At 40.8% G+C, this 20,210-nt stretch overlaps 3 protein-coding genes across 7 annotated transcripts; 2 read left to right on the forward strand and 1 right to left on the reverse strand.

Annotated features, from left to right (window-relative positions):
* The first annotated feature begins 312 nt into the window (after window positions 1-312).
* On the forward strand, window positions 313-2,487 carry LOC115681278 (ras-related protein RABA1f). The gene is made up of 2 exons (XM_030605177.2): window positions 313-684; window positions 1,646-2,487. The coding sequence occupies exons 1-2, from the start codon at window positions 461-463 to the stop codon at window positions 2,076-2,078; spliced, it is 657 nt and encodes a 218-aa protein (XP_030461037.1). The 5' UTR covers window positions 313-460; the 3' UTR covers window positions 2,079-2,487.
* Window positions 2,488-3,257: 770 nt separating this feature from the next.
* On the reverse strand, window positions 3,258-8,064 carry LOC115681271 (probable E3 ubiquitin-protein ligase ZFP1). Of its 2 annotated transcripts, none has more exons than XM_030605159.2 (6): window positions 7,861-8,064; window positions 5,129-5,951; window positions 4,343-4,728; window positions 4,161-4,259; window positions 3,854-4,021; window positions 3,258-3,728 (listed from the first exon to the last, which is right to left on the reverse strand). In XM_030605159.2, the coding sequence occupies exons 2-6, from the start codon at window positions 5,922-5,924 to the stop codon at window positions 3,582-3,584; spliced, it is 1,596 nt and encodes a 531-aa protein (XP_030461019.1). In that variant the 5' UTR covers window positions 5,925-5,951; window positions 7,861-8,064; the 3' UTR covers window positions 3,258-3,581. The 2 variants fall into 2 exon arrangements, with proteins under 2 accessions (XP_030461019.1, XP_056172970.1); XM_056316995.1 differs by having other exon boundaries at window positions 7,802-8,064.
* Window positions 8,065-12,819: 4,755 nt separating this feature from the next.
* LOC115681243 (protein SAWADEE HOMEODOMAIN HOMOLOG 2) lies at window positions 12,820-18,055 on the forward strand. 4 transcript variants are annotated; one of them, XM_056317356.1, is made up of 10 exons: window positions 12,820-13,002; window positions 14,866-14,951; window positions 15,042-15,084; window positions 15,157-15,322; window positions 15,828-15,857; window positions 16,203-16,275; window positions 16,403-16,454; window positions 16,580-16,723; window positions 16,825-16,944; window positions 17,548-18,055. In XM_056317356.1, the coding sequence occupies exons 1-10, from the start codon at window positions 12,949-12,951 to the stop codon at window positions 17,920-17,922; spliced, it is 1,143 nt and encodes a 380-aa protein (XP_056173331.1). In that variant the 5' UTR covers window positions 12,820-12,948; the 3' UTR covers window positions 17,923-18,055. The 4 variants fall into 4 exon arrangements, with proteins under 4 accessions (XP_056173331.1, XP_056173332.1, XP_030460974.1 ...); XM_056317357.1 differs by having other exon boundaries at window positions 16,215-16,275; XM_030605114.2 differs by lacking the exon at window positions 15,828-15,857 and having other exon boundaries at window positions 12,821-13,002.
* The last annotated feature ends 2,155 nt before the right edge of the window (window positions 18,056-20,210 follow it).

Raw genomic sequence — 20,210 nt, forward strand, 5'->3', positions numbered from 1 at the left:
ACTATATGAAAATGTTCAATATAGTCCTTTCATTAATTCAAATTCAAGAACTAAATTGAACATATACCGAAAATCCAGAGACCACATTGAAAAAATTAAAAGTTCATGAATCACATTGAGCATTAGGCTAAATTTTAAGAACCACATTAAACAAATTAAAATTTCAAGAATCATATTACACATTAGACCAAAATTCAGGAACTGTTTTTGTCATTATCTCTATAACAACCGATTATTATGGGCTGAGAAAAGCCCTAAGAAGCGAAAGAGATTGGGCCTGAATCGAGATAAACTGGCAATAACTTCGTGCTTTGGTCATCTTCTCCATTGTTTTTAATCCTCTCTCCCCCGTCTTCGAGCATCACGATTTTGATTCAATCGAAGCTGAAAGCCTGACAAAATCCTGTGCCCGGTCTCCGTTTTTGAGCTCCGATCCGCAGGGAAGGGGAAGCTCGGAGCAATGGCGGGCGGCTACAGAGCGGACGACGACTACGACTACTTGTTCAAGGTGGTGCTGATCGGCGACTCCGGCGTCGGCAAATCCAACCTCCTGTCCAGATTCACGCGGAACGAGTTCAGCTTGGAGTCCAAGTCCACCATCGGAGTCGAGTTCGCCACCCGGAGTATCCGCGTCGACGACAAGGTCGTCAAGGCCCAGATTTGGGACACCGCCGGCCAAGAGAGGTTCGCATTTCCCTGTCCTCGTTCTCTTCGTGTCGATGTCTCGCAATTTAGCGGCTCAGAATGAGATCTCGAATGAGACAAATTGTAGCAGTTTAATGAATAGCATGTCGAATCGGTCGTAAATTGAGATCTGAGACGGTTTCGATCTTCTTCTGAGGATTGGATTGGATTCTATAGGCTTGGAAGATTTGAATATTCATGGGTTCTACACTGGGTTTGGAAAATGCGGATCTGGGAGCAAACGAGAGAAAGTAGTGAAATTGAGGTTTCAGGACTAACTCTGCGTTGGTGTATGAGCTCAAGTTTCTCGATTTCCGAGTTTGCATATATAAGATCCAGCCACTATGGACGTTCAGTGTCAGTGCGTTATTGTGTTCTGTGTGGATCATACTCCGTATGACGGCAGATGCTATGTCTTTTACAGTGGATGGTTTGTGTCATCAACTGTTAAGGTCTCTGTCCCCAAGGATTCTGGGATTATAGAGTGCTACTCTAGTTTTGACTATTCCAAGACAATATCTCGCGTGTCGTTCACCACGAATTAAGAACCTAAAACATGGGTATTGACACTTGATCTACTGGTTATAGGGATGATAAATTTGCTTCATATCATTGCCACTTCGCGTATCTAATCTTCTTTCAATAGAATCAAGAGTATATGGATAGTTTTTATGCTTTAGATGATGAGGTAAGGGTTTAGACTGATAGAATATAAAATTGCCGGCTTTCTTTTTGTTTATTTACTACGACATGTAATGTCTAGTAGCATAAACCTGAGGGTTGGCCTGTTGCGGATGTAGTTCCTCCTAAAAGATCAGCAATACTAGGCAGGGAGAGTAATAGCAATTGGCAGTCTTTCGAAGTTTAAGACTAGCTATTATTTATTTTCTCTGAAGCTTTCGATATTCAACATGACATTTTCTCTTTAAGTCTTGAATTTTCCTTTTTCTTCTTGATGAAGATATCGTGCAATCACAAGCGCCTATTACAGAGGAGCGGTTGGTGCATTGCTTGTTTATGATGTCACAAGACATGTCACCTTTGAGAATGTCGAAAGATGGTTGAAGGAGCTGCGGGACCACACGGACTCTAATATCGTGATAATGCTGGTAGGAAACAAGGCAGATCTGAGGCACTTGCGTGCCGTTTCTACAGAGGACGCCAAGGCCTTTGCAGAAAGAGAGAGCACTTACTTCATGGAGACTTCTGCCCTCGAGTCTATGAATGTAGAGAATGCATTCACCGAAGTGCTCACACAAATATACCATGTCGTGAGTCGAAAAGCACTTGATGTTGGGGACGATCCAGCGGCCCTTCCCAAGGGACAAACTATCAATGTCGGCTCAAAGGATGACGTGTCCGCAGTCAAGAAAGTTGGCTGTTGCTCCACTTGAAGTCAAGAGTAACAGTTTAAAGATTTTGGGGAATTCTTATTGAATCCTAATCTGCTGCCTGGAGAATTGGAAGATGTTACGCGGGAAGTGAAGACCTTCTATCTGACCTTGCACCACCATCTCCATGCATGGCGATGCTTAAGCTTTTGCCGGATCAGTTTAAGTTTGAAGTCCAAGGAAACTGGATGTTAGGGTTTCGTATCTATCATTTGTTTCAGTTCCAGATGCTTAATTTTCTATTCCCATCCTGTATTGATTTGTTTGTTGGGCTCTCTAGTTTTTAAGCTGAATAGGTCATGTCACACAGGGAACTGTCTTCGGGCGAGTTTAATCATGTATCTGTTTTACGATTGTTGTTATGAATGTCGGATCCTGAGAAGATACAAGGAAACTTTCATTTTGAACGACAGGAACGGTGAGAGACTGATGTCACTCCATTGAAGACGCACCTTCATGCTCTCAAGATGTTCATACTCTTCTCACGAATACTGTGCATGCGATCTCATTTGATGTCACTCCGAAGGAAACAACCATTGCCGGGATGACGAGGGTAAGAATTGCTTTTGCACGTCATTGGTAGAGTAATGCCACGTTCTTAAAACTGCTCTTCGCCTCCTTGGTCGATGTCGAATTTTTGGATCATGGTTGGTATAATTTAGTATCATATAAATTTGACTAAGTAATCTTGTGGAAATGTATGACAATATTGGTATAATTTGGTAGAATAAATTTGATTAAGTAATCTTGTGGAGATGTATGACAAGATTTTGAACGGCCATTTTTCCTTCTAATTGCAGGCTTCCTTGACTTGTTTTTAGGTACCCTAAAAACTCTACACTCAACTCAATCCCCGACGAATCAATCACCCCCTGAAAGTTAACGAAATTCATAATATTTAACAAGCATTGGTCGGCTTGTTGAATTGCTTGAGGGCCAATGAGTACTGAAAAGAGGAAACGCCACTTGCTAAAAAAAAACCTAATTAATTCCACTAAGAAGCTGGTTATTTTTTAATTAATGGCTAATCAAGCTAGTGTAGAGACAGAAAATCTCCTCAATGTGATTAAATTAGCATCCATCACAAACCATTGTCACGCTTCTGATGATGAAGCTACCAAATTGAAGGAAAATCATGCATCATGCTTCAGCCACTACCTGGTCAGACCTCCAAAATATCGGTTTGCAACGAAAAGTAGCTACCATATATTCCAAACATTATCAACGAACACAAAAGCAAAAAACACATACACATTTTTAAAGTCTGTACAAGTCATTAACAGGGCAGAAGCATCCATCACGAGGATGCAAAAAATTAGTTTGGGGACGGGGGGATCGCTAGATCATCCGGAACACAACAAATATCGTTACCGGAATATCTACAAGTACACAAATGAATTACACGACCGACATCCGAATTATGAATTAGTACTTTTCCTCTCTTATGGAGGCAGAAAATGGCAAGTTTTGCCGAATCTTAAGGCGATATCGATGTTGCCCATCCACCTACAATCCCGTTTTCGCCATGGGCACCGCTTCAGATTTGCATACAGGGCAAACATTCTTCACAAGGAGCCACTTCTTCAAGCAATCAGCATGATACTCGTGCCCACAATTGAGAGTGCCTATTTCATCTTGGTGCTCATAAGTATCCTGCAACATTTCAGCAATGGAGCAATCAGATCTACATAGATCATAATTTGTTTGGGATTGGTACGTGTGATGCGTGCGCAACCGGTCAAAATTCCATGAATCCAAAACCATGAACAGGAAAGTACCTGGCATATGATGCAAGAAGCTGCTTCCTTTTCCAAACTCGGCACCTCTTCTAGATTAATAGAGAATGACAGCAACAAATGTCTTCTTGTTTTTAGCTGACTGCTTATTGTTTCCTCAGACAACCCGGTTTTTACATTGCCAATCCGCTCCCCCAATGCAAGGAGTTCCTGCAGTAGAACAGGACAGTCCGTTTGACATGAATCAGCTACACTCATTTAAAGAAAATAATTATGCCATCATTCTCTCTATGTGAGACACGGAAATATATTACCACACTAATACTATACCAACATTTTGTGCACTTACCTCATAAGACATATCCTCTATATCCATGCGCATATCCCTGTGATGGTCAATGTGATTACCCACTCTGTAGTAATCAGGAAGATCCAGTATTGCAACTTCCTGCACATATCAAACAGTAAGCACATCACAATCCGTTCGCATAAAGAAAAAGAGAAGCAAAGGTCGTCTAGATAGATGTTTACATCAGCGGGCAACATTCTCGGTTGGGGAACATTGCAATGTATCGGGTTTGTCTCAGGAGCTATTCCCTCGACGAGAGGTTGGTACATCCTGAATCCGGGCAATGCAAAAGATCCCACATGTCTAGGGCCCCTAACACCGTCTACAGGGATGTTCATGGTACCATGTGGAACCGGAAATGAAGCTGCTGGAACTTGAGGGGAAAATGGGGCATTAAGGTCTCTGATTCCATGCACATGAGGCACTTGGTGGTGAATGTTATTATAGCCCATGTGGCCAAAGTGTGAAGAATGCAGGAAATTTGGCGCCCTTCTTTCTCTGTCTGTCTCATGAGATCCTCGCACACCCATGTTGCCAACTTCTACAGGAATTCCATCCACAGGGCCCGCTGAGAGAGAGAGAGAGAGAGAGAGAGAGAGAGAGAGGTCTCCATTAGTCACAAAGATATAAACTTAAGCATAAAAGCTCTTCATCAAAGGATAAATATTTTATATTTCAGGTTTTTACTCATGCAAGAATGGCATGAAAAATGGCAACAATACATTGCTTAAACTTAATGGAGTTGAGATGTTTCAAACATGACCATGAACACATGGAAACTACTCTCTACTGAACCTCATTGCCACTATTCTTCTTATAAAGAATAACATAAATCACCAGTAAGTCCTTATAGATGTCGCCACGTCACAGAGACCAGATGAATTTGAACTTGCGTAAAGAGGCACTAGGAACTTTTATGACATAGTTGATCAATTTAATGTGCAATATCAACAAAATCAGGAACTCACCATGCATATAAGAAATTACAGGCGCCTGATTCCAAGCCAGAACACCTCCAGCAAGGGCATTACTTCTCGATGGTTGGTCAAATGAAAATGCACCTGTTGGCTGAATAGACCGTGCAACAAAACTTCCTGGCATCAGATTGCTACCATTATGTGGATAAATAGAGTTTATCCCGAGAGCACCTGATCTAACTCTCACGCTCCTGTCAAATCCATCGTCCATGACTGAAGGACCATCATTTTCTCTATACCCAGGCAATGCGTGAGGTGGAGGATCCATGATGGTCGCACCATCAGTGCTCATATCTACAGGAGCAGTGAAAGAAGTGCTCGTGCTTTCGGCGTTCTTTCTCTTAAATGAACCTCCGAAATGATCCTTATAGTGTATCCTTCCATACTCGTCAGATGAACCTCCAATAAACCCAGAATTGCTGAAGGATATCACCTGATCGGGCGACCCATAATTCATGGGAACAGCGGATACTCTGGGAACAGCTAAAGGGGCTACATATGGATAATAGACAATTGAAGACATTGAAGCGCCCATATCAAATCTTGCGGCATGATTTTGAACACCATCATATGGCAGCATCTGATACAACGCAGAACTGTCATGTCCTTCCGCTAAATGATTGAGATTTATGCTACTTCTGACCCCTGAAGCTGTCGCAGAGTGCATGTTAGATTGCCAGGCACCCCCCATGAGAATGCTGGGTTCTGGATGTGCTGCATAGCTTGAGACTCCTCGCTCCATTTGCAAGTCGACAATCTGACTTGTATAAGGCATTCTTTGGCTCATGTTTTATATTTTAGCAGAAATATTTCCCTTCAAATGTAGCAAAGATAATTGAATACAGTCAGAATTACATGGAGCAGCAAAACAAAATTGGAAGAAGTATAGTATCAGAAGCAAAATCTCTAGGTCTTTAACACTAAGTTGGCAGACTCTTTCGAAAGAGAAATCCCAAAAAAAAAAAAAACAAATCAAACTGCAAATTCGTTGCCGATCCAACATTTGCACCTGCTCAATTAGGAAGTTACATAAACAAGCCATTGTTAACATCGAGCTGAAGAGATGTAGCAGAAATGAGACAAAGATGGAATCAAAGATGATAGGCACTGCTAAGAAACAACATTTCCATCTTGACATGCAATTTACTTATCCAATCACCTGACAACATAAATTATACCCTCCGGTCTGCATTATCTCAGGAAAAAGATGTACGGCAGGCATTTTTCACCTAAGCAACTACATCCGCGGGCAATAAATCATGGTGACAATATCCCCAATCTCGAAATGAAGCATTCCTTGCCAATAAATGACTAATGATCCGATAAAACTAGCTCGCTTAATCAGAAAATCTCTCAGCAGTCAGGACAAATCTTACTTCCCAATGGCAATTAAAATGCTATCAATCCTCATTTCAACAAAGAATTGCCACTCTCTGCACATACTTACCTCCTTACTTCTGTTGGCTTAGTAGCAAACATGAAGCTGTCTAAATACAGAAGCTTTTTAGGGTAAGGGTAAGGATAGGCTGATATTTTTCCCTTTTGCTCAGATTTAAGAGGTCTCCATGAATCCAAAGGAGCACTTACCCCGCAGCACTAGATTGACATAAAGCAACTCTCTTTATATACTTCTTGAATTCAAGCAACCATCCCAAGAGATGCCTCAAGTAACCTCTACTCTTGAAGTTCCAGAAGACAAAGATCTTAAAAATTAACTTGTAGAAACTAGGCACAAGTTCACACTTCTCACCCGTTGATTGCAAGAAAAACTGCAAGGCGAAAACTTTTCTATCCTAAACATTTGGGTCTCACCCCTTCTTTCTCTCTCTAATTTGGGATGACACCATCTTCTCGCGTTTCACTTTCTGCTCACTAGCTTTGAATTAAACTGCTTAGGCCGGTGCAGATGTTGTTTTAAACTAGCAGTTTGGATCATCAACTATCAAGACACGATGAACTTTTTAAACTGATAGAGTATTCATCCTCCTAACTGAAATCACATGAATCCGAAAAAACAAAAAGCCCATGATCTTATCAAACTTTAAAATACCCCAAAGTGGCAGAATGCATCCACAGAACACGAGAATTAGACATCTTTGGAGAAAGAAGTGGGACAAGTTTGTTTTACCAAACAAACTTGTTTTACCGACCAAACTTGGCAGCTATAACATCAAACTTGTGACTATATGCTCGGATTAAAAATCAAAACTTGACCATGAGATCTACAGATAAAGTCTCCAATTATACGGGGAAAAAATACAGACTCAAGACACTGAAAATAAATTCTTCAGACAGAGCTAAATTGAGAAACTGATGATATTTACGCGCATCAAAACCACTTTCTTGGAAATCCACAAAAGCATCGGATGAAAAATCAAAACTTGAAATCATCTTCCAAACGTTTCCCACACAATATTCACAACATGCGGCTACCCATAAGTCATTGATTCAGAGCATGCATGTTACGCGGACCAGAACAGGTCGAAACGAAAAAAGGGAGCGAACTACAAGCGTTCAAGAAAATTTCTCATAAAAAGGTCGAGGGAAAAAAGAAAAAGAACAAAAAAAACCCAGAAGCGAAACGGCGACAGCATCGATGATCGCGTAGTGGGTATGCCGGAATCGCAAGCAAACAACAACAAAATCCTCAAAGGAACACCGTACCACGAAATTCAACGGATTACAGAGTCGGAAAAATCGAAGGATACCCCGCAAAAACTGACCCGTTAAAGAGTGACGAAGAATCCGTCGATCGTTGTGGGTCCTGAAGAATTTCGCAGACTGGAGATAAGGAGAGAGCGAGAGCTCATAATGCAAGAGAAAAATCTCTTGTTCCTCCTCGATGCTGCCGGAGAGATGGAAATTCTTTCTTCTTTTTAGGTTCTTGAAAACAGAGAGCTTTCTTTAACCGCTCATGGAGTTTTCTCCTCTTTATTAATAGCAGTAAGTCCCACCCCCCCACCTCCTTGAGACAGGGGAAGTTACCAGTACGCAGATAATAAATCAAATAAAAATTAATTTCTTTTTTTTATTTCCTATCTCATCAACTTTCCTATTTTGAAATTCCCCCAATTTTGTTATTTCTTATTTACGCACCTCCCTTTCTTTTTGTCTAATTTCACGATTATTTCTCATGGGGGGCTAACGTACTTTCCTTTTGCTAGAACAGGTGAAATACAGGAAAGTCTTGGTTATTTCCTATTTAATCCATCAAGTTCTATTTCTTATCTCATCAAAAGAGAATGACCCGTAAAATTTTTTTTTCGAAAAAAGGCCCGATTTATTACAATCATTTAAAGAAGTCCAACCGACTGTTGGGTGAATTTCCTGCTCAATCATGAGCTCTACATATGACTATCTATGCATATTAATGGAGGTAATGAGTTAGATAAAACAATAAATAAATTATTCTGCCCGCTCTTAATTACAGGAAAAAGAAGGCCTTCTCGAAGCTCACCCACGAAAAAAGAAAATCCCATCGAAAATCGAAAAACGAAGAAATTCTAAAAAATTTCAACCTGGGCCATTAGGTTCCTAAAACCATCACACCACTTGGGTTTGACAACCACCCACTATCTTATTACCACCTTAGAATTCGGAGGCAGGTGAATCTTGTTGACCCTTCAGGGCAAAAAACAAGAGGAAAAAAGAGAGAAAGAACGAAAAAGTTGACCCTATAAAAGAAATTACTCCCTTTTTTTTTTCTAATTTTATTTTATAAATATTTGGAGAATTGAATGGAATATAGAATCTAAGTTTTTTGTTTTTGTTTTTTTTTTGGTCGAAAGAAGCTAAGTTAAAACGGTCAGCATTCGCAGCAGAGAATATACCTAAATTCATCGATGAATACTTCGACCCAGCTTTTTTATTGCATAAGCAAAGGTTGATTTTCGGTATATAAACATTACGTAATGCGAAGAGCGAGGACAGGAAGAGGGGAGACCATGAAAAATGCTGAAAGCATATTCCCCTAATGCAGAAAATACCTCTCTTTCTTCAGATGGGTCCTCGGCCTTCAGCCACAAATTTAAGGTTCACGACCATCCCGTGTTTGATTCGATCGTTCGATCCTCTAAAAATCGGTGGCTTTTTTTTTTTTTTTTTTAAGTTTTGACTTGCGTGGTGGTACTAAAATAACGCGGGAGCTCACGAATTTTGCAATTTAAGTCCAATGCGAGAAGAAGGAATTACCGGGGAAATCGATGAGGTCACTGGAGATTCGCGTGGCGCGGTCCGAGGATCGATGCTAACTCCACGGGGAGAGCTGGGCTGCCAAGAAACCCACGATGAATGAGAGCTCACTCGGAAAACCCACCGAAATAATATCGTAACACTTCTCTTGTTTACTCTTGTATATGATAGCCGAGTAGAGTTCGATCACTTATAATATATGTGCCCAAAATAAAGAACCCCTTTTAAGACACCGGCTAAAACTTGGAAACCTACTTAAACAAGGAAATTACTCAAAATAGGAAAACTACTCACATAAATTTATCTACTTCGATTAAGTTTTCTTCATGAGTTCAGATTCAAGACATATCTCAACACTACAAGTCACCGGAAATTCTTCCATCTTATAATTTGCGAGGTGAACAATTTTAAATGTACCCATCGGGCCGTTAAACATGGGTAGCAATTACGCCGCGGTAAACAAGTGAATCTCAACATTAGCCATGCTTATTCAATTCGGTTTAATGTCGATTATACAGGCGATTCCATAGATGACGCCAACATAGTAATGCGCACGAGCGCACAACAGGAATCAATCAGATCAATCGTCGATCGCTTCGTAAATGGGTTTCGGCTTCACGTGCTGATTTTCACGTCGGTCATGATAACGATTTCTTTATATCAATTGGAAAGGGAGAAATATATATAAACGAATTCAATATCCTAACTCATTGCTGACTAAATCAGCAAAGCCACATGAATGGGCAGTGGTTTAGGTTAATTTGCTGCAATGGAGACCAAGGTCAACACGTTTTGTGCCGGGGAAGAACATGGTCAATGAATAACCGCTAACCGCTAACTACATCCGCTTTCCTGGGGATTTCCGAATTCAATCACGAGCTCAATACGAAGTTTATCGAACTGTCGGCGTCGTGTTTTCTTGTACGCTCATAAACGAGCTCGTTTCTTCCACCCCTTTGGACGCGGTAAAAGAAACGAACGACGAGGATCTTCGATTGGCTCGAATGAATTCTAATTGACACGTGAAAAACGACCTCAGCATGTTCAGCTCGCGCATTCCTTGTCGCTTCTTTTACTCCATTATCGGCATTCTAGTCGGGCTGTTTCGAACGAACTACCGTGACCGTATTGAACTGTTTTTCGCTGCCCTTCTAATTAGAGGTGAAAGCATAAGGAATGCCCTTGTCGGGACTCGACTCCAAGAGATTATGCGCGAGAATAATGAGATGTTCTCGCACTTTTTCAACCAAAGGAACTCAAATTGCTCTTTTCGATAACGATAACGCTTGAACTAATCCATTCAAATATATGAGAAGGGTCCTTTTTTTTAAACACCGTAGAGATAATTTCTTAGGAACTAGGCACCCATTACAAGTCTGGTTATTCGACCGACCAACCAATCGAAAACCTACCATCCGATCGAATTTGGTTCGCTTCCTGTATCACTCGAAAGCCAGAGTGAAATATCTCGCGAGTAAGTAATTTACCTACTCGAAGCGTGCGCATGTCGCTTTGTAACAAAAAAGAATAATTATATAAGTGGCAATGTCTAGTCTCGATTAACGCTTAAATCTATTAAAATAATACCAAGACAACAAAATTCACGGACAAGCATAGCTGGTCACCTCATTGCAATTCATGACCAAGTGACGAGAATTGGCCACCTAATCATCATTCGAAGGTACCTTCCGTTTCCCTTACCTTTTCTATCTATTATGCTTTTCTTCTTCTCTTTTTTGGGGGAATTTCGGAGCTCGTCAGTTTTAGCTTGAACAGGAGGTGACGAATGAAGGATCAGATTCTCTCGTTCTCTTCTTTATCCTTATCCCACACCAAAAGACAAATGAACGTGGCCGGTTCTGTTCTGGTTTTGGGAGGTTGACCCTTACCTAGGCCACCACTGCCACCACTCCATCTTCCCACATGAAAATTTGATGCTGGGCCTTTGGCCTTTCTTCACTTGAGCCCGGCCCCGCTTGCCCACCTCTCTCGCGAAGCCGCCTGCCCGCCCGCCCGCCCGTAGATGGGGATGGGCTCGACGGGCCAAGCACAAAAGATTTTGAAAAATATACAAAAAAAAGTTAATACTACGAAAAATCCTAAATCGGTTCACCTATAATAAATTTATCCCCAAATTAATTTTTTGATTACAAAAAATTCCAAAATAATATACCTTTGATAAATTTACTCTAAATTGATTTTTTGAACACCAAAAACCAGACTAGTATAGTTGTGACAAATTTACTCTCCGTTAATTTCCGTTAAATTGGATTAATATCACGAAAAATCTCAAACTGGTACATTTGTGACAAACGAAGATTAAAACCCCAAATCAGTACACCCGTCAATTGCCACGTATTATCAAACTCAGCAAATTGACAATAAGATTTAAAGGAAACTAACGGAGGGTAAATTTATCATATGTGTATCGGTTTAGGATTTTTGGTGGTCAAAAAATTAGTTTATGGTAAATTTATTATAGACATACCAATTTGGAGTTTTTCGTGGTATTAATAAAAAAAAATAAAAAATACCACCCTTCAAATGCATTTCCTTATTTCAGTTTGGAAACTAGTAGTTAGATCTCCATCGAGGAATAGACTAGTTGGTGGAGACGAGTTAGCGACAATGGTGATACGACAAAATGCAGATACCGATGGTAACATCTTACTCTTGCTACTAATCAAAAGTTCTAAATGCCCGTGCCTATTAGAAGACCCTAAAACTAAAATGGTCGTGCTCGTTGGTTTTTTGTTTTAGACAAATGTAAATACAAGACATTTCGCTTTAGGTGATCGACAACTGTTATCATGATTTTTGCACCAATGGAAGGCCTAGTTTACAGCTAAATGAACCATCTTTCTGTCGCCATTTTGTGTTGGCTATCAATTACAGATGTGCGCACGAGACATGCTTTAGGTGATCAACAACTGTTATCCGGGTATTTGCACTAAGGGGAAGACCTATTGATGAACCATCTTTCGGTCGTCATTTTCGTGTAGGCCATCACTTTCAATTTAGTACCGTGCAAAACATTTGCGTCTACTCATCTAAATGTAAGTCGCGCGCACGAAGAGTGAGAGAAACGATGGGAGTCAAATTATCATTTTACGAAGGTCTTTTTGTGGAATATCATGGTAAACTTTGAGAATAACACTTTTTTTCTTTTGTTCTATCTCTAACTTTCCTTTCTTGGTTTGATTTTTGCGTAGCCTCTTACCGAGCGTGGGAGTCCCCACCCACCAATCCCTTTACCAGCAGACCTGCATGCATATTGGCCGAGAATGAAACTTGCCTCCTAATTAATTGCGTCAGACCTCTTAACGGGCCTTGGGCCCAAAACCTCTTAATGGGCCGTAGTAACGGGGCAAACGTTGCCATGAAACGGGCCGAATCTTCAAGGCCCATTTTCCCCCGCCCTTCGTCTCCCTCCTCCCCCATTTTTTTTTTAGGATTTTTAACCTGCAAAAAATGTAAAGCCAACGTGTTCCCGTCTCTCCCAGCTTCACGTGAAGCAGAAGCACTTTCACATACGAAATCGAGCGCCCGAGCACCGTCGTGAGCGTCTCTTGGCTGCGCTCTCTCTCTCTCGCTCGCTCTCTTCTTCGGCTCTCTTCACCATGGGAAGACCTCCCAGCAATGGCGGCCCTGCCTTTCGTTTCTCGCCTCCCGAGGTAACAGATTTCGCGTACTTCGTTTCTCCTCTCTCTCTCTCTCTCTTCTTTGCCTGTCCTTTCTCCCGCTCGTTATCCGTCAATTCTTTGTCCGTCTGGGCACGGCGAGGTTGATTTCACATCCTTTGATTTACGCTGGTCGCGCTCTTGAGTTGAATTTATGTGGAGAGTCCTGTGGGATTCGTCGACCCTATTCTTGTTTCTCCTTTTGGAATGTAATTTCGATGTGCGCGTCTCTTTTTTATGCCTTCTCGATCGACGATGATCGGCGTATCGTGTGCAATGCTGGATTACAACGGCTGACGCTGATTGTTTTGATAAGGAAATTTCTGCATCGTTATCCTGAAACTGAACCTGGGATTGCTTTGTTTAGCTATTACGTTGCTGAAAGATTTGCTCTTGATGGGAAGTTCGAGCTATTGATGATCCCGTGGCGCGTCTTCTTTTTGTTATAATTATTAGGGAAAACTCCAAATCCCGTGAAGTGGTGCATGTTTAATAGCTTATGATGATCCGTGGCGCCCGTTTCGTAGAGTTTCCCCAGATCTGACTTTGTTCTAAAATTCTTGATCAATTTTACCTAATAATGTCTGAGCTCATCGTCGTGGAAATAATGGCCGGTTTACAAACAAGTGCTCGTCATGCACATTTCGAGCCTTACCAATACCCTAAAACCCTCAACTGAAATAGGGACAAAAACCCTCGATTGACCTTGCCCCGTACTTCTCGCTTGCAAGAAAGAACCTAGCTAGTTTCACTTCAGTCCACAATATTCTCGTTACAACTCTTCACCAAGTTGAAGTGATCATCCATCTCCAGATTTTCAATCTATGCTCGAGAAGTGCTAGCCATTTCATTCGGATTTGTAAAGCTGGGGCAAATTTGGGGCCTTTTTAACGTTTGTCATACGCACGTGAGTGGCAGGGGAGAAATGTGTTTTTTCCGATTAACATGCCCCTTTAAAAGGCGCAAATAATGCACATGACGAGCGCATATTCATTGGCCAACCATTATTATCAACGGTGATAAGCTCCAGGGGTTATTGGATGAATAGACCAAGTCTAGGGGTGTTTTGAAACAAAATCAAGTCTGGGTTAACTTTAAGAAACAAGAGCCCCTTCAGGGGGATTTTTGGAATTTTTCCTTTTTGTTATTGTTGTTGCTTTTTAACTTTGTTGGAATTACATGTTTGAAATCTGTGAAGGGAATTCATTTTACCGAGAGCGACATAGTCAAGTTTCGATTGACAAGTCCCTTTGATCGTTCGCATTTGTAGACGTAGTGTGATCCATTTTGCAGTTTGGCTTCAATGCTGGGGAATTAAGTAAATTTAAGCTTTCTTTTAGCTGTAATTACGGGGCAGGAATGACCGTTTGGCTCCACCAGGAAATCTGTAACGGCCTAGAATCATCTAGTTAGATCAGCCTTTTTATTACTCTTCACTGGTCAATTTTTGAATGCTTAATCTATATAATGACCTTACAGTAACATAATATGGAAGTGTGGACATAGGATATATTGTAGTGGCCCGAAAAAAAGAAAAGGACATGTAGTTCCCCATGGCCCTGCTATATATGCATGGCTCTCTCTAGTAGACTTGGAAGGGATGGTTAGCTTCTGTTAGCCTTTATTTTGTATCCATTTTTGAACTTTTCCACAAGTAATGATGGTCCTTGGCCATATTTTTGCTAAACACGTAAGGCAATAGGATGTCCAGAACAGGGCAGCTGTTTGATAATATTATGCATTACCAATATGCAGTTGGAAGAATCTTCACCCAATCGTTGTGGAATCAATTGGTTTTCTTATAGCTTTTTACTGGAGTTTGAAAATTCCGCTAATGTAATGGCATTCTTCGTCAAGGTTACTGAGATGGAAGCTATTTTACAACAACACAACAATACCATGCCGGCACGTGAAGTTCTTGTAGCTCTTGCGGAGAGGTTTAGGTATGTCCCATTTTAAGAATTGATTTCTGGATGATTAGTTCTTCTCTGTTAACTGCAGTTGGAACTCAGAGCCCTTCTTATATTATGCAGTAATGCACCCGAACGGAAAGGGTTAGCTGTGCAGATGAAGCAAGTAAGAATTGCACTTTCAGGTCATGGCATTATAGTGTGGTTTTACCACTGTTGTTCTTTATGCTTTGTGTAGGTCTGGAATTGGTTCCAGAATAAACGGTATTCAATCAGGGCAAAAACAACTAAGGTTCCTGGAAAGTTAAATGTTTCTCCTTTTACTCGGGATGACTCGATTCCAGTGAGGAATGTCATGCAACCTATGGCTGCTCCAGTTTCTGCACCTATTCCTGCTCCAACTGGTAGGACTTTATGAATTGATACGAAGATGTGCCGTTTAAAGCTTTTGTAAATGCTGATGATGAGCATGATGTGGCCCTCTTGCTATTCCTAAGTCAGTTGCATTGATTGATATTTTGAAAGTGGGCCGTTGCTTTTAACTGTTTTCATGAATTTTTTCCCAAAGGCTTGATCCATTCATCTAGATAATTCTACAAGCTGATAAATTGGTCCTCTGATAGTGATAGTTGATTGTTTTCAGCCAGTTTGTGGTGACTGTAAAGGCCAGGATGAGACGTAATCTGAAAAATACGATTCTACTATAAAGATAGGTTCTCTGATACTCCTCTTCACAGACGGCAAGCTTTACAAAGCTTCCCAAAGAGTCTATTGTTTCATCACTCCCTTTATCTCGTTATTCTCTTCAAACATGGCTAACTGAAATTACACAATTTGATGATTGCCACCGATTAGTAGTTGTGCTATCATTTATTCGGAACACTCTGGAACTTATTTATGAAACAATAGGTAGGCCCCGGCATGTTTCAGGATGGATCAGTACATGTTACCGTATTACTTTGCGGTCTACTCTATATTCTAAGCCTTGCGTCTTGTGATGCTACAAACTGTCTTTGAAGTACCACCCCTTCGTCTAACATTAGTTGCCTCTTCAAATGGAATGCATTTAGTTGGTGCTTTCAATGAATATGCTTTATGAAGGAATCTTAAAGAGTTTTGTAATCAATTTTATGGGTAGTCTGCTCCCATATGTTGTTTCATGATCTGTGAAACTAACCACACTAGACATGATAAAGAAAAAAAGGATAATAGTTTTGTCTTCTTAACTTTTTGTTCTGTAGTTTTAAGGCACTTTGAAATCTAGTCGTCTCATTTTTTAGCCAGTTCCAAGTGCAGGAAGGGCTGCTTCGGATAATGTTATGGAGTTTGAAGCTAAGTCAGCTAGGGATGGTGCATGGTTGGTATTTATAGTTTTTGAGATCTAGAATTTTATGTGCTTCGTTTATTGTGCTTTCTTGGTTGCTTGTTCTTTTATCACATCCGCTTCTTTTGCGTGTTGTTTGTAATTGGTTGGTTGTCCCCAGGTATGATGTTTCGACCTTTTTGGCACACAGGAATTTGGAGACTGGTGACCCGGTAAATTTGCTGCTCTGCGTCTTGATTTCATGAAGATCTGCTCCAGTGTCTGGAAGCACGTTAACTTGCTTTTCTGCCTTCTTTCTTTATATTCTAGTGCGGTAAACTTCGGAAGCTTTTTTCAGGAAGTATTAGTAAGATTTTCTGGTTTTGGAGCTGAAGAGGATGAGTGGGTTAATATTCGTAAGCATGTCAGGATGCGCTCTCTCCCTTGTGAAGCATCGGAATGTGTTGCTGTTCTTCCGGGAGATCTCATACTTTGTTTTCAGGTATCTCAATATACACCCTGTATGCTGTATTGCTTATTTTTGAAGGACAAAAGAATTTGGTTGTTAATAAATGTCCTGGAAACTTTTGATTGATGTTTCAGGAAGGTAAAGATCAGGCACTGTACTTCGATGCTCATGTCCTTGATGCACAAAGACGAAGGCATGACGTAAGAGGTTGTCGATGTCGATTTTTGGTGCGTTATGACCATGATGAATCAGAGGTAAGAGTCTATCTCATCCAACTGGCCAAAAAAGATTATGCATTGATGCTCTATTTTCCTCAATGAAATTCTGCTTAGACAACCATGGATTTGTAATTTGTCTCTAGTTGTTTCTGGAATAGAAAATTAAGCGTCCTCACTGATTGTCATTGGAACTGTTGTCTTGTTAGTTTCTTTTACCTCTTATTTTATATTTCTGATTTAAATAAACAGTTTTCTCTATGAATAAATTTGTATCTTATAGGAACAAAAGAAAAGTCATCTTGTTAGTCTTCATCCATGAGAATTGAACCATACGATCGTGTATATACTTTAGGCTGCTCATCAAGACATTGTGATGGCTTAATACCGTATGTCCGTGAGAAACATAGAAGTTGTTGGCCTTGAGGTTTATAATGTTTTTGTTTCCACTCTTATAGAATTAGTTAACTATGACTAGACCTATTTAGACGCAGATGCTTCTGAGGTAACTTTTTAATAGTAATGAATTGCTCAAGGACTTAATCATGTGTTGCTTGAGGATTTAGTCACCTGCAGTATAGTTGAGAGGGGCTGAGAAGATGATCTTTGTGTTTCTGACAATTACTTTGTCCTATATATCAGGAAATCGTGCCCTTAAGAAAGGTGTGCCGGCGGCCTGAAACTGACTACAGGCTGCAGCAGCTGCATGCAACTGATTCGGCCACTGCAGACCAGCCGAAAACTGGCGTAGGCTCATCAACTGGCTTGACCCCTCGAACTGTCAGTTCTTCTGCTGAAATGCCACAAAAGCAGCAAGTGACAGGCGCATCTCCCATAACCCCTATTTCGCACGAAAGTGTGCCATCAGCTATTGTAGCAGCTAATGTGGAAAGAAAAGCTACTCCCGAAGCCAGCAGCATAATCCAAGCCGGAAGTCCTAACATGCCTGCCAGCGTTGTTACGGTTAGCAGCGCCGCTCCTGCCGTCTCTGCTGACCAAGCACAGGAAGGGAAATAGGTCTTTTGTCATACAAATTCTCGCACAAAAAAAGAAATTCTTCCTCTTCTTTTTGCGCTTTCATTTCTGTGGATAGCAGCGATACTCTTGAACTCTTTTGGTGGCCGAGTGATCATTCTGCTGGTGGCCTTCAGCTTGTGGATCATCGTGGATCTCTATGTTCACAAGAATTTGTACATCTGCCTTTAGGAGCCAAAGTTAGGTCCTTTCTTGCCTGAGATGTTCTTACGAGTCGAAAGACAAAGGCTAACTGTATGAACGTGCCGATGCGTTTTCGAGCATTGTCTCATCTGTCTTGCTTTAACAGAATCCCATCAAACTGAAGAATCTTTGTATGGAATCCAGTGACTGCGACCGGTTATGAGATGAGAAAATCAACAAACAATTGTAATTACCTTTGAGAAGTCTGCTGGCAAATATAGATTGCCCAAGCCCTTTTCTTTTATTTTTTTTTTACTTTAACTTTGAAATCATTTTTTTTTTGTAAAGAAAAGGTTCCAAAAATATCAAAAGAACTTTAAATTTATAAATTGCAATATTGAAGAGCAATTGCACTCTTGGGCCATCACAAGTGTCCCTACATGACCCTGTTGACAGCAGTTTGCACTCTTGTGCCGTAACAAACGTCCCTTTTCCTTGTTCAGGTCATACGCAAAATTGTGCATCCATCGTTTGCACACTGCACGACAGCTCAGGTCTGACCTTTCTTTACAATCGAACAGTTTCCAAGTGTCGATGCCTCTTTACTCTGTCGATTACTCAACCCGTGTACATTGACGTTTAAACGGGCTACCTGTTGTTTTGTTTGGTTGCTAACGTGAAGAGCGTAAAGTTTCTCGACTTTTGAATGTTGATTTAGGTGTTTCTTCACTTGCCTCTTCCTTTGGTTTCAGTGCTCAAAACATAGGCAGATTGGGTTGGTATTTTTATTTGTAGCGGTTGGTCAACAGCTATATTTGTGCCTTTTAATTTAAAAAATTAATTCGGTGTCTTCGATGCTATGACCGTCCCTATGATTGGGACAATTGTTGCCCTCTTCTTCGTGTTCAGCTGGAGACAATTCTTGCGATAGCCAATCATGTCCACGGACAATTATTTCTAGATTTTTCGCAGTCATATACAAGTAGTGTTAGAAGGTCACGAGCCATGGTGGAAAGCATTGGAGAACGTGAAGCTCTGCTCGTTCACTACATAAGAATGTTGACGTTGTCTTCCTTAACTCTTTTAATGTACTCGAAGTAGCTCATTCTCAAGTACGTATCAACTGCATTGGTAGATTACAACTAAGAGCTACCTTGGTCGGAGGGGTATTCTTCTTCTTATAAAAGAAAACGAAAAAAAAATCGCACCTAGGTCGAGCCACTGGGCCACAAACCCACTAGTCAACTGGGCGCATGATTGCTGGGTGGCTAGCCCTAGTTTTTTTATATACTAATTATCCATTTATTTCGCGAAAAATGAATAATTTAAAAAATATTTATCTAAAATTAATTACATGTATCTCTTATAAAAATGAATGAATGAAAAATATTGTCATTATCCATGAAAATGTTTAGATATAAATTATTGTCGATTATGAAAACATAAGTGTGGAGCGAATAATTAGTAAAAGCATCTAAGTAGTAAGCCCACCCCAAGATGAGTGCTCTCCTATTCTGACTAGGGGTGTGCAAAAAACCTGATACCCGCCCAACCCGCCCAGGACCGCCCGGAACCGGACCAGGACCGGTGGGTTCTAAGGGTTTCGGTCTGGTTCCCGGTTCCAATTTTTTCGAACCAGGTGGGTACCGGTCCGGTTCCCGGTTCCGGGTGTGGAACCGCCCACCCGCCCACCCGGATCGGACCGGTATAATATATATAATATAATATTTTTTAGTTTTTCGTTCGAGTTCGCATCTCGAAGAATTTTCGTCGTCCGCTTCGAAAAATTTCGCTTCACGCATCCGCTTCGAAAATTTCTCCGTCGGCGTCGAATAATTTCAAACAGAACTTAGATTATGTGGGTCTTCAATAATGTATTTACCAGCTTGTAAAGTTTGAAAAACTTCCTTCTGAGCTTCCAGAATATACATACCTGGAATAAATTAGTTCAGAATAAGTATCAGATTTACAATAACATGGAAGGTTTTGTCAACTTCAAAATCAATAGGAGTTTTCCTCAACAGCCACTCACTGCGCTCGGTCCGGTCCGAACCCATTGGGTCGGTTGGTCTCGGGTTAAACCTGGTACAAAAAATGAAATAAAAAAATTATCGGTTGGTCCGGGTTGACCCTGGACCGGACCGAAC

Source organism: Syzygium oleosum, unplaced genomic scaffold (assembly GCF_021117445.2).
Source record: "Syzygium oleosum isolate NSW1041296 unplaced genomic scaffold, Sole_v2.1 Sole_v2.13, whole genome shotgun sequence".
NCBI lineage: Eukaryota > Viridiplantae > Streptophyta > Magnoliopsida > Myrtales > Myrtaceae > Syzygium > Syzygium oleosum.